This window comes from Haemorhous mexicanus, chromosome 2 (assembly GCF_027477595.1).
Source record: "Haemorhous mexicanus isolate bHaeMex1 chromosome 2, bHaeMex1.pri, whole genome shotgun sequence".
Classification (NCBI taxonomy): Eukaryota; Metazoa; Chordata; class Aves; order Passeriformes; family Fringillidae; genus Haemorhous; species Haemorhous mexicanus.
The window spans coordinates 20,303,815-20,317,960 of NC_082342.1; the positions used below are offsets into that span (position 1 = coordinate 20,303,815).

General features: G+C 35.0%; 1 protein-coding gene across 2 annotated transcripts in view; it reads right to left on the reverse strand.

Moving 5' to 3' along the window:
- Positions 1 to 620: 620 nt before the first annotated feature.
- LTN1 (listerin E3 ubiquitin protein ligase 1) overlaps positions 621 to 14,146 on the reverse strand; it is a 31,711-nt gene continuing 18,185 nt past the window's right edge. Inside the window, exons 17-30 of one of the 2 annotated variants that reach the window (XM_059837894.1) lie at positions 13,621 to 13,780; positions 13,348 to 13,452; positions 12,948 to 13,090; positions 11,036 to 11,171; positions 9,797 to 9,938; positions 8,516 to 8,729; positions 8,002 to 8,239; positions 7,126 to 7,200; positions 6,112 to 6,298; positions 5,504 to 5,675; positions 4,011 to 4,231; positions 3,294 to 3,488; positions 2,481 to 2,648; positions 621 to 1,686 (exon numbers count right to left, since the gene is read on the reverse strand). In XM_059837894.1, the coding sequence (XP_059693877.1) occupies positions 1,624 to 1,686; positions 2,481 to 2,648; positions 3,294 to 3,488; positions 4,011 to 4,231; positions 5,504 to 5,675; positions 6,112 to 6,298; positions 7,126 to 7,200; positions 8,002 to 8,239; positions 8,516 to 8,729; positions 9,797 to 9,938; positions 11,036 to 11,171; positions 12,948 to 13,090; positions 13,348 to 13,452; positions 13,621 to 13,780 (2,219 nt within the window). In that variant the 3' untranslated portion in view covers positions 621 to 1,623. Of the gene's footprint in view, positions 1,687 to 2,480; positions 2,649 to 3,293; positions 3,489 to 4,010; positions 4,232 to 5,503; positions 5,676 to 6,111; positions 6,299 to 7,125; positions 7,201 to 8,001; positions 8,240 to 8,515; positions 8,730 to 9,796; positions 9,942 to 11,035; positions 11,172 to 12,947; positions 13,091 to 13,347; positions 13,453 to 13,620; positions 13,781 to 14,146 lie in introns of both variants that reach the window. The other variant, XM_059837893.1, reaches the window with a different exon arrangement.

Below are 14,146 nucleotides of genomic sequence, written 5' to 3' on the forward strand. Positions count from 1 at the left end.
TGGATACAGCACCTGAGGACACTGCTTAATAGTGAACACGGAGGTGGTGCTAGGTTTATGATTGGACTTGAGGATCTTAAATGTCTTTTCCAACCTTAACATTTCCATGATTCAAGGCAGGCTATTACTGCCCTGAAATATCTAGTCAGTAGTGTGGTTATGGTTGTACTCCCTTTTATCCCATTTTACAAGGACGATACTACTATGGAGTAATCTAGATTAAGAGTACTCATCCATGAAAAGGTATTAGGGTATCTGCCTTCAGATCAGTCACTGACCTTGCAAAGAAGTAATTTAGAATAACGAAAGTGATGAAGAGGCAATGATGGAGTTTTAGTATCAGTAACTATGAAACAATACAGCTTGTTCCCTACTCTGTATACCAGCTTTAAATCCTTTGCATTCTCACCTACTCAAAACAAAAGGTGAAGGAATTTCTCCTCTGGCAGCCCAGCATTACCTGTTCAAAATACAGACTTCAGTTATCAACAGCTAAAAATCTAAAATAAGAGCTGTTGAGGTACAACCAACTGACCATGCTACAAACTTGGCATCTGAAAATCTATACAATTAATATCTAGAAGTTTATCACACACAGGAAGAGATAGCAAACCAGAGACTACAGAGATTGACAACATTTATTTATTTATTCCCCACTTTTGACTTTTCAGAGAAACCCACCACAAATACCATCCAAGCTGGAATATACTAGTACGCTAAAATGTTAAAATAGTATGCTACTGTTAAAAAAAAAAAAGGCATGAAAAAAATGTATAGTTGAAGGCTATTAAATTCTGATACATCTGGATGCTCACTTAAGAGTCCTTATTATTCTAGGACAGTGGAAGTACAGTAGACATTCGGTGATAACTAATCTGCCAGCTCATGAAGACAAACAAGAACTGATCAGTGCATCTGCCTTTTCTTTAAAAGCCAATCAGCAATAAATAGATGGTGTCATTTTCATGCAGGAATTATTGTGGTCTCTCTACTTAGTTGGGCTTCTGGGTTTTCATGATTTTAGGCTACTGGATGGTTGGGGAGTGTTGGCAAAAAGAAACTTTGAAAGGTGAAAGTTCACTTTATTAGAAGAGGCTATGTTTAAATTTTATGCTTTAACAGATTACCACCATAATTTCATGCCTTAATGTCTAACAGCAACAGCATTTTTTTTCCCCCCAAAAAGGGACTATTATGAATGCATTATAATCAAAAACCAAATCTTTATCCCACCTATGTTATATTCAGCTGTTAAATATTAAGTGGTATCACCTGGGTTAATTACATGACACCATTTTAGAATATGCCTAAAATAAGAGTTTTTAATTAACTATGCTGTGGCTTAAACACCACTTTTCAGACATAACTCCACATTATTTCTGAAATTTTCAATCTTAAAAATATACCAATTAAAATAAATTATTGTTATACATTTCTTTATATCAAAGAAGAATCTTCAAATTTACAAAAAGCCAGTCCAGAGGTAAGTGTGTCATATTCTACCAGTGAAGAATTTAAAGTAACTGACATGATTTCCAAATAGTTAACTTCTTTCAACATACAGTTTATTGCCTGCTCTTTATTTCTTATTTAGCTCACAGAAAGAAGAAAGAACATTTTGTTTCACAAGAATGTCTCTCGACAGAGTGGACATGTGGATTTGTTGCTGGATGAGAACCATTTGTACTGAAAAAGAGAAATACATCTGTTTAATACACGAAGGCAAGCTGAGTACAGAAACACTAGTACATCATCAACAATAACCATTATTGCCAGGGATCCGTGTTAAGCTGCACCAGGGCAGGTTTAGATTGGACAAAAAGAAGAAGTTCTTCACAGAAGTAGTGATTGGGGCTTTAGATTGGGCTGCCCAGGGAGGTGGTGGAGTCACTTCCTGGAGATGTTTAAGAAGAGACTGGATGTGGCACTCAGTGTCATAGTCCAGCTGACAAGGTGGTGTTAGGTCATAGGTTGGACTCGATCTCAAATGTCTTTTCTAACCTAGTTAATTCTGTGATTCTGTGAATGTAACTATCAAAACATTACCTATACTTTTAAAAAAACCCAACAAGAAAAAGTAAAAAAACCCTTTTCACTCACACACGTATGTGTGTGTCTATGTACATATGTATTTGTATATACTCCTATTAGACATACACTGTGTAGCAGCTGTTCTTTCATTACCTGCCCTTACATCTTAGTACAGAATTCACAGAAATTACTTATGAGTGCTGGTAATCCCAGATACTCCAATGACAAAGTGGAAAATTGTTGGTAATACAGTAGATACAACAAATTGTTGGTTTAAACTATATGGATTACCAGGCTGGATGGGGCTTGGACAACCTGGTCTAGCAGAAGGTGTCCCTGCCCATGGCAGGAGGATGGAAAAAATGAGCTTTAAGATCCCTTCTGACCCAAAGTGCTCTATGATTCTAGGGTATTTTGCCTATTTAAAAAGATTTACTCCAGGTACTTACCAAGCAAGCTGAATGAAACTTTTTCTTGCATGTTCTGCAAACTTTTTTGGGAAGAGAATAGTTTGAACCATGAATGACTGAAAAACAGATCATGCAATCTTCAACGCCTTCAAAACGTTTATCCACATTATTTTTCCACAAAGATAAGCCTTCCATAATACTTCCATTCTAACAGAGGGAAAAGAACTGTTAATACTGTAGAATTCCTTTGAACTATTCCTGTTGTAGTCATAAAAACACGAAGGAAACAAAGCCTGAAGGATTTATAATCTGAAATTACATGCAATACATGTAGTGCATAATTTATAAGACTCTGATCTACAGAAAAGTGAGTATTCAATAGTGCAAGAAGAGTGTATTCAGGGGCACTTAAAAACAGATTTTGAAATTTTCAATCACTGCTTTGTTTTGGTCTAACCACAGATGAATGATCCAATTTCAGCAACCATCAGTCTTTTAGAGAATTCCATGGATGGGGTTTTTAGTTTTGATTTTTGTCGTTGTCGTTTGTTTCTGGTTTTTTTCAAATTATAGTTGAGATGGTACTGACACACAGGACAAACACTGGGCCACATCTTAAGAGATCTAAATTTTCAGCTGAGGCTCTGGATTTAACAGGACCTAGTAGGCTGATCATTTTACCTCTGTTTATATATCTGGAGAAAAGCAGATGGTAAGTGACCCAATTCTACGAAGGTTTGCAGTCTAATGAGATCTATTACACAGATCTATACAATACTGCATTACTAGGAATGTTTTTCTACTATAAGGACTTACTAAGTTTTCAAAACTGAGAACTTCATTGAAATTCACCTGATGTGTAAGATATGTGCTTAACTGTAGCATCCAGTTGCGCCACTGCTGTACAGCCACACCAACCCTCTTTCCACTCTCAACTGTTATGGATCCCAGTGGATAATTTGATGGAAGCTGTATTATTAGTTCAATAAAGATATCATCAACAGAATAGGTTGCAATGACTTCTCGTGCTGCAGACCGAGCTTTTACCTTTGAAAAAAATACATGTATTAAAAACTGCCATTCAGCATCTCTAGTCTTTGTATGTATATATATATATATATATATATATATACACATATATATATACTATAAACACATTCCTATACATATTAAATTATTTTCCTAGATTAGGTAAACACTTTTTTCAAAGAAAACAAAAATCTACTCATATCTCAGTAAGCTAAAAACGAATTACCAGCCAGTTTTCAATCTACTGATTGATTACATCTTTTAATAAACAATGAGTATATTGATAGCAGTACCTTCCACTTACTTTCTCAAATTCTTCAACATCCTAAAATCCATTCTTTCATGTTTTTACCAAGCAGAATACTAATAAACATCAATTTAATTTATTGATACCAAGCAAAATCATGTTTAATCGGTCATTTAGAACAACGAAATTGCAATCACATAAAACAGAACCACAGTCTGGTTTTGAAAAGTAAAATTTCCTGAAATGTTTCCAAAAAACTCAAGTAAATAAAAACAAAGGACAAAAAATCTTACTGTCATGCCATTAAATAACTGTGTGCTAGTCTGAACAGAAGATATTTCCTGGGAGGAGAGCACACTGCTGACATATTTGCTTGTGAATTTATCCACAACATTGAAGACACGCTTCTCACAGCTATTCCACCACAGCCTCACCATGGCTGGCAGATCTTTCAGTGTTATATGGTACACAGAGCAGGCCAAATGTGGGATCTGGGATGACAGCACCCCTGTCCCTGGGAGGGAAAGAAAAGGTGTTGAAATACTCTTAATACATTAGTCATGGATGTTGGTGCCTCCACACCACATACAAATTTCTGATTCCTATATAATTGTGGTACTTGGAATTTCATGTACATGTTCCTATTATTACTATTCTAAGAACTTGTTTGACTCAGCCCTTCTTCACTAGGGTGTTTTTTTTGTTCCTTAGCCTGATACTCCACACCTCAGACTTGACCTCCTAATTTAGAGACTGAACTCCAAGTGGACACCAGGAATCAAAAATACTTTTATATTGTAGAAATCACAAAACACTCACTTAGAAGTGAACAAGCAGTAAGGTGTTTGGAGGACAGCTGAGCTTTGCAAGCATGTCAAGTTCCACCAACAGAGGTTCAGGTTTGATTTTAGGAAATAATTCTTTGCTGAAGGAATGGATAAGCATTGGAACAGGCTGCCCAAGGAAGTGATAGAGTCACCATCCCTGGAGGTGTTCAAAAAACATGCAGACAGGGCACTTTGTGATATGGTTTAGGGGACATGATGGTGTTCAAAGGGTGAACTTGGATGATGCCAGAGGTCTTAATGATTCTATGAGTTAAGGGAAGACTTTCCCTTGGGATGTCATGTTAGTAATTCTTTCTTATTGTCATCCAGATAAATTGTTCTGTATAATACGGTGATGTCCAAGAGAAAAATTAAGAAATGGAAACTCCATTTCCTTGCTTATATCTATGTAGGTACATAAAAAAATTAAATGAAGGGACTTAAAAATCGAATTCCCTTTTTCATGTTTCTCAGCTAAAAAAAGCAGCGTATCTTATCATCACTGATTAACTGGGTCTTTTGAACAGCATGACAAAAACAACCCACAATTTAACATCTCAAACATTTAAAAAATATATATGAAAATATAATAAATTGAATTTATATATTAAAATACAAGAAAATATAGAATTTTTATTTAATATTAAAAATATCTCTAGAAGCTATGGTTCTAGAATAGATCACACATTTCTATTGTTTTGGAATTGTTATGTTCATGATTCAGTAGTAGCAATGTATTATTCCTGACTTTTGTTTTTCTTGGTTTCTCTGATAAACATGTCAACTTTGGTTAAGTTTCAAATGGGGAGTGTTAACAAAAAACTATTAAACATATGTATGCATTTGTCTCTCTGCATATTTGTTTTATAGGTAAGATTTTCTAAGTAAGTATTTTTAAGAAAAAAAGCTTATTCAAATATAACAACTCTCTCAAATGCACAAATACAGTTTTTACTAACCTTTGACATCTAAATGAAGCTCTTCAGTAAAGAAGGTTTTTGTGTCCTTATTTGGAACTTCTGAAGTTGGCCCAGAAAAGACAGGGTTTTCAGGCATAAGCCTGAACAAGTGATAAAGCAGTTTATTCAAGCTTTTAGTTCTTCTAAGGTATTGTGAGTAGAGAACTCGTAGCTGGTAACATTAAAAAAATTCACAAAAAAACCAAAACATGGTAAATACAGCTTACTCTGTAAATAATACAAATATGTCCTTGCAGGGAGGAAGAGCAACACTGTGATTCAGAAGTAGTGTTTAGAAGACAAGTTTAGTTCTCTGCACCATTTTGAATGATTAGAAGATTATAGTATGTACCAAGCTTGTTTGAAAATGCAAGAAAGAGTCATCTTTTCATTAATCTAGTTCTTCATTGCTCTAGTTTTACCATCCTCAAATACAGCAGTGCAGAAATCTAAGTCTATTGGTGCTTTCAGAATTTTCACCAATTTCACAGAAACAAGGGATAAGAAGTTACATAATTAAAAGAAAATGGCTGGATGAAACTTTGAGACTGATACTAAATAAGTAAGTTAAGAAATTCAGTTAAAAAGAAAAGACTCTGAAAATATACCTGAGAAGAAGCTGCTTTAAAGAAAGCTAATGTTAACTTCCAAGTGAGAAGATATCCTAGAACAAGGCAGAACTCATCACTCAGGGGTTGAATAATTGCAAATTCTCCAACCGGAATGCATTCCAGGATGTTTTCTAGCAAGAGTTCTTGAGTGGCCAGGATAGACATAAGAGCTGCTGGAGGTGATCTGTGGAAAAATATTATCTGGAATAGTAAACTCAAATCTTGAGCACAGCATGAACTGAATTTAAGTTCACAGCCTTCCTAGAAAGTCATGAAAGTAAAGCCATGCATGCAGAACATAAAATAAGCTTTTTATTTACAGAAAAATTTACTCTCTTAAAAATTTCTTCTTTTTCCCTGAAAGGGATAGTTGGTATTTTTACCTTCTTAGAAGACAAATTTAAACTGAATGTTGATCACTTCATCTGGGAGTGGTCTATGGCTGATCTGATTTAACCTACATCATGGATGGCTGCTTTGCTTGCTTTCTTTGGAGTCACACCAACAAAGGAGCAACTCTCCTAATCACTGTTGGCTCTGGGTTGAGAAGCCTTTTGCATCTCTGCAGTTAGGAAATGTATTAATCATTGGGCTGAGGTTAAAAAGGAGTTTTAACCAGTTACCGCATTCCCGCTTCAAACCAGAGAATTCACTGGATTCAAGCTGTAAAAAACATATAGGTTAATTTTGTTCTGTTTCAAGTACCTGAAATTACCTGTGCAGACACATCCTGAATACAAGTAAAAATTTGCCAAGATTTCCTAATATAAAGCATATATACGCCATTTAGTCCAGGAACTGCACCTAAAAACAACTGCAAATACTGTCTCCAATTTTAGTGCAAAGGACCAAAATATTTAATATTCTAAATATTTATAACCTTATTGTCATAGCTATGCAATTTTTTAACATCTCCCGGCTGACAGCTACTCTGCTGCAAATTTCAATCTTTTAACAGATTTTAAAAATATGGAAGACAGTCTTATAAAAAGTGAGGGAAAAAATACACACAATGCCAATTCCTCCTCTTCATCACCATAGGACTTGAGATCTTCATCATCAAATTTAGGTAATTCGGGCATTAATCTATAGAAATATGGAAAGGAAATCAGGTTTAATTTAAAAATAATTTTAATTAACTATTTTAATATATGTGATGCATAGTTCTTTGCTTATCAACATCAATATTCTGACAGGCAATAAAATAACAGCAGTTATTCCTTAACAACAACACAGAATCTTTCAGAAACATGTCACCACTGCAAAGATGGTTCAAGAGCGACAGCCAACAAGCATGTATCCTTGCTCACTTCTCTTTCCAGACCTCTTATGTTTCCTGAGCTATGCTAAAATAAAATTCTCTATCAGAATAAAGCTATTGCAACTTTATGCCTCAGTATAAGTAAAAGATAATGGTGGCTGGCTTAAGTCATCTGCCTTGCAATCTGCATCTTGGGGAGCCAAATGCACATACTTTATAAATTGTCTCTCTGGGTATTAGAAATATCCAAGAAGTACACAGCAATACTACCTATCTGTATTCACTTTCTTTCCTAAATTAATGAAAATAAAAACATCATACTATTCAATGGTAGTGTCAGGCCCAGATAAAACCTGGAATATTTCAGTTTACATTTTAGGATTCTATGAGTGCTAAAATAAGGGCTAAAAATAAATACCTTTCTTAAGTCTGCTAATACAATTAACTTTAGCATTCATAGTTTTATATAGTATTCTCTAAAAAAGAACATTAATTTCCCAGTTAAGGATTTTCTCCCATAATGGAACATGATTTTGCTACAAGTGAATATTCTATAGCACATTTTTTAAAAAAAGGGGGCAGGAGGGTTGAGAGGCAATGAGAGTGAAAAATTTGTTGCTTCTTACTTATGCAGCATATGGTAGACAGAAACCTGTACAGGTCGAGCCCGGAAAAGCAACAATGGACAGAGTGTGTTCAGTAGAGTCTGGAGTTTATCTGGAAGATTTGTCTTCTGGCCTGGAACAAACTTCGGGGGCAGCTTATGGTTTAAGAACTGGTCCTTTGAGATGTAAGTTAGAGTTTCACCCAAAGATGATAACACAGAGTTCTGAAAAGAGCCTTCTGATGCATTTTTGGTTTCTCCTATTTGAAAGAAGACAAACTGTGATGCAGAATGTATGGATGATACCATAAATAAGTTCTGCTGGAAACAACTCAAGATTGCACTTGGCAGGTTCCATCTAATCTTAACAATCTCTATGTTATATGCAATCACTTTACTAATTAACATATTAAGTGTTAAAAAAACTGAGTTGTAATAAACTCTATTTACATTATATTCCTGTAAATTCAAAAATGTGGCCTGTTCAGTTCTATTTCAGAACAGCCTGGCTGTTATCCCCCTTGACATATACTTGCCTGTGATTTTCACCAACAAGGGTAACAGCAAATTGTGAATTCCCTCAGAAAAGAATTCTTTCCATTCACTGACCAAGTTCTTAGGAAGATTTGCAGTACTGTCAGGAGCTGCAGCCTCAAAGTAAGCACTAAGGGCAGATGCCAAGTCACAACTGACACAAGCAAAAATCTGCACAAGTGGGATATGGTAAAGCAAACGGCTTTCGCTTGTTGTCTAGGAGGAAATAAACACAGAGGAAGATTCCTTAACTGTAAATTTGCTTTAAAATATGTTTCACATTTCCTGTCTACACCAGAAAATGTAATTTCAAAGACAATTAAATTGCAAGACCATTCAAAAATTCTGTGGGTTGGGGAGGTTGGTTTAAAAGTAGAATTTGTACTTCAATAGGACTACCTGAAATGAATTTCCAAGTCTCACCAACATTTAGAAACATTGTTTCCAGTTTATAACCTTCCTTATAATGACAAAAAGAAAATTCAATGGACAGCATACTACTAAAAACTGGAAATTACTGAAGTGGTCATCAGGCGAATATTTCCTCTCCCCCAACACAGCTGCTTTCTTTTTATCTTTGTTCTTACTAGTTCTGTCAGAAATGAGTATCATTATCAATTAAAAATATTCCCTACTTAGTCTACACAACAAGATTTTCTTATAAGTTTGTTGTTTGTTTTTAAACAAAATACATAGTTTTGAGGCACGTACCATTAGGTAAGATTAATCCTGAGACCAAGAAAGGTCACATGAAATTTCCAGCCTGCCCTTCTGAATGCACAGGTGACAGAGAATGACAGATTCTATATTTATTTGATTAATCAGTAAGCAGTCTGACTACTAACATTACTGTCCTCTTTCCTAACTGCATTAGAATATAACTTTGATATTTCATGTGATCAGTTAGATATTGAAATGCAGACACTGCTCTTCATTCAGCTAATTTTGATGTATCATGTTAAGCTGAGTTTAAAGAAATACTATTTTTCAAGATAGAGACCTACAGCAAATATATTTCAAAATTATTCTCCAATTACCAATGCCATTATTAAATATAATATTACTTGAAGTGTGAGCTGATTTTATCTCCACACATAAAAAGAAACAGGACAGTATAACTGCTTGTGCTTTTAAATCTTTGTCCAAAGTCCAACATAAACAAGATTTTGTGCAATCTTCTTATCATTGTGTCAAGTATTTGGCTGAGATTACAGTGCCATTGCCATATTCAGGGAATAATCAAAAAGGTAAGTACATTAAAAGTCAAGATGCTTCCACATTACCTCTAACCAAGCCAGCATGGAGCACATCAAGAAGTCCCACTCATTATCAGCCAAAGGAGCTGCAGAATATTTCAGCAACAAGGGAAGGTAACGCATCATCTCAATGTTGAAACCAAGCAATTGAGCACTTGCTTCTTTCAGACTGCTATAAAAAGAATACAATCAAAGCTTATACAGATTCATGTTGTAGACTTCAGTATTTATATTCTTGCTTTCACTCCTCCTCACAGGACAAATCTCTCTGGCACCACCATGCTGTGTCCTGTGTGCTTTTGATATTCTGTCTTTCAAAGGTAGAGTGCTACATTAGCTGCCAAGTCTAAAGAAGATTCCTAAATTACAGATTCATACATTTCTACAATTTAAACATTTGCTCAATCAATATACTTACATAAACTATGAATTTCAGCAATTTTAATTAAATCAATACAAGAAAAATGATCATTTTAAATTACTGATTTTGGAAAAATTTTTAGCCCTCAAGTGTCCAAATACTACATATTATATATTATAGGTTTAGATTAGTAAGAAGAAATTCTTCCCTGTGAGGGAGACCCTGGCACAGACTGCCAGAGGAGCTGTGGCTGCCCCATTCCTGGAAGCATTCAAGCCCAAGTTGGATGGATCTTGGAGTAACTTGGTCTTATGGAAGGTGTCCCTCTGCCCATGGCAGGGGTTGAAATTGGATGAACTTTAAGGTCCTTCCAACCCAGATCAGTCAATGGTTTTGTGATTATTTTGAAACTTTGTTGCCTGGATTTTTCTCACTATAGTCAAAAAAGTTAATCTCAGTATATTTTTTCACTCCTTGCTGGAAGTTTTTCAAGTTACATTTTTGGGTCCAGAACTTTAAAAGACAGCTAAGTCTGGTATGCAAGTTTTTTTCCTGCTACCAAACTAAGCAATCAGAACTTGGAACCAAACATCCAGCAACACCTACAAAAGCTGGTCAGTTCTGAATGCATTTGAAAACAGCTGACATCTTTCAAAAGCATTTGCAGAGCTCCTCAGTTTCCCAGCCTTCCAGGTACTTTTCTGCGGTACGAGTTAGTGATTACCTAATGACAGATATACTAAGCCAAGGTTTCTACAAAAGCTTAAATATGTAATATTAAAGCAGTACATGGCAGTTGTACAGATTGATTTTATTTGAATTAATTAATTTTAATTAGTCTGTATTTTTTAACTCTTGTCTTAGAAATAAGAAAAAAAGTCAAATTATCTCAAAGTTGCACCTACCAGCTAAAGAGAAAGCTGTCCTCATTATCATTTTTCCAAGATATTATGATTTTCAGAACTGCAGGTAGTAGATCATCACAATCAATACTTCTATCCTTCAAGCAGGAGTTCAAAATGGAAAGATACCCAAATGCTCCTATGACATAATAAAAATGTAAACTCAATAATCTTAATTATTAAGACAAAACAAACATTAGAATGTGTGTCAATAGAACTTAATTTTAATATTTTAAGACAGTTTGTATAATACCTAAGCTTTCTTCTTTGAACACTTAATCCACAAATGTCATTGTTAAATCAAAATACGATATCTAATCCAAACTTTTTAAAATAAACAGTTCCTATAAGATAAGGTGATAGTTTATAAAATCTAAAAAAAGGAAAGGTACCTGCTAAGATTGAAATTTCTTTGTGCTACTAAAAATACAGTAAGCTAAGCAATAATTTGGGCAGATAATTAAGACAATGCAACTGAAACTTGTGAATTCTAATATTATTGGAATGTTAATTGGAGTTCTAGTCAGAATGTTAATTTTTAGAGTGAAATACAACTGTTGCTTTAGTACTGTTTTCCATTTTTAATAAGAACTGTATTTATTTAGATTTCTTGGAGAAAATGAACATTTCTAACAAGCACAGTGACAAAAAAATAAGGTTAAGTATCACATATGCATAGCAAAACCAACCAAACAAGCCCCTGCTTTGCCTAAACAAGTTCAGCAGCATTTTTTCCAGCTGCTGAAAAGACACCATTGGAATGGTAAGCCTACAACCTACATCCCACTTAATATGCAGGCATTTGGACATCAAATGGTCAGGAATCCCTAGAAAATTGAGAAGTAGTAGAAGGGAAGCACCAATTACAAATAAAAGGCCTCCACAACAGAGGAGTGAGGATTCTTCCATTTTCTTCTGTTCAAAGTTTCACAGACACATTTCTTTGCCTCGCTGGTTCACTTAGAAAGCCAGAAAGCCTCCACTAAGTTGAAAGAGTAGAAAACTACCATGGTAGAGATATTTAAGATTTCTCTCAATTTCTGCATGGCACTAACACTGATCATTTTCACACCTGAAGAATATCCATTTGAAGAACTCATCTGAAATCCTAAGAACACTGCTCCGGGACAGATGTCCACAGTTTAAAGTAACCAAAGATAGGTTTTTTCAATTTAGGTAAGCACAGTTCTGTTACAAAATAAAAACCATACATTTCCGTCTCCATACAGAATGATCAATAAGAGTACACCCAAGTACACACAAAAGCAGTAAGGGACAAAAACAGAAAGGACTTTCCTCTAAAATGACATCTAATTCATACAGATAGAAGGACTGTATGTGAGCATTTCCAAATAATTTTCTTGAAAAGCAGCAAGTTTGTGAAAACTTACACCCAAACAGAGTGGCTATAGACCCAAATTAAGTGGCTATATTCAAAGCAATATCATAATGCATCTCAACCACCTCTTAGGTAATTTTCCACAGCTGCAGACATTTAACATAGTGCAGTTTTCAGGTGGAGGAGCTACTCAAAAATTATATGTGTGTAAACTGTGAAAGAGTTCTTGGCAAACTATCTAAAGACAATCATGACCAGTTGACAATAGTAGTATTTTTGCATGCTGTGTAAAGTCTAAATGGTTCACTGAAGTACAGCAACATCAGGATGCTTTTAATAATAACAGCCTAAGTCTTTTCATTCTAATTTTGTATCTGTCAGTAAGGCTTGTACTTTTTGAATGAGGCAGAAAATCATTATGCCAAACAGTCTAGAAGAAATAGACAAACTGAGAAAGCATTTCTTTACAGGAAAAACAGTATTATAGTAAATATGTTTTATCTAAAAGCAAAAGCAAACTTTATTACAAAATAATGTTCTTAAATTCTAATGAACTAGACTGAGGTAGGAACATACCGTCAGTGCTGGAAAGCTCTGTCTGTGTACATGTTGTAAGTCTGGCCACACAATGGGAGACAAGTTCCCTCTTTTCTTCCTCAATTAAGAAAGATGATAAACACTGAAGTGTATGCAATCTGCCCTCTGTTAATGGAAGGAACCTGTTCATACAAGCAAAACACCAAGAATGAAAGGAATGCAAAAACTGAACTAGGAAACAAAGTATCAGTTAGTTCATAATGAGGTAATATCCTCTGACATAACTAATCCCACATGCTAAACCAAGTCTGACTTTCACATGCCATACACTAATATCTTCATTTTCAGCCTTCAGCTGTCAATGGTCAGAATCAGAATCATTTCACACTATCAACATTCACAACAAACTGCAAGTTTATAGGCAGCAGTATTAAGATACCCTTCTGTTGTCTTGAAAAGTTCTTTCCTCTCCCAGGATACAGCACTCTCAGCACGGATCACTTTGGCCATGGTTAAGGACCAGAGTCTTCCATGTTCCTCTGATCTTCAAAGAAGAAGAAATACCCTGGTTAATATATACAGGTGCTCAGGGCTCACCACAAAAGCATTTGGATGCATTCTGAATCAACATACATATAGAAATATAGTGGCACTCTATACAATACAAACTGTGAAAACAGAGCTAAGAGTTGTTTCACTTGTTCTCACATACCTGTCAAATATAGTTTGCTGCAGGTTAGCTGTACTACTCAGAGTACTGAACTCCTCATATGTGATGTGCATCTCTTCTAACATATGAAGATATTCCAGAAGCAGATAAGGAGGATTCTCCAATTCTTCAATCCATTGTAGCGAATATAACAGTTCTGCAACTAATTAAATAACAGGTGTTGTTTATAAATGACTACTGACTTGCATAAGCAAGAAGGTTCAGGTCAAGTTTTTGTTGTTTTTTTTTTAAATATGTTTTTAATGCATTAAAGATACTATTTTTGCATGCAATCTCAGGTGGTTCAGAGCATGAATTGGATATTTGCCATTGTATCATAACATACAAGAGAAAAAAAGCTACAGTAATCTGTTCTAGACAGTCAAGAAATTTTAAAGCAAATTAAGCATGACATGACTCCTCTCTGTTCTCCCACTTTCCTTTAACATATATTTCTTGCAGACAAGGCAGTCAATATCTAAGTCCAGAAGAAAACCAAGTAAATTTCATAAGGAGCTAGCATGTGGTT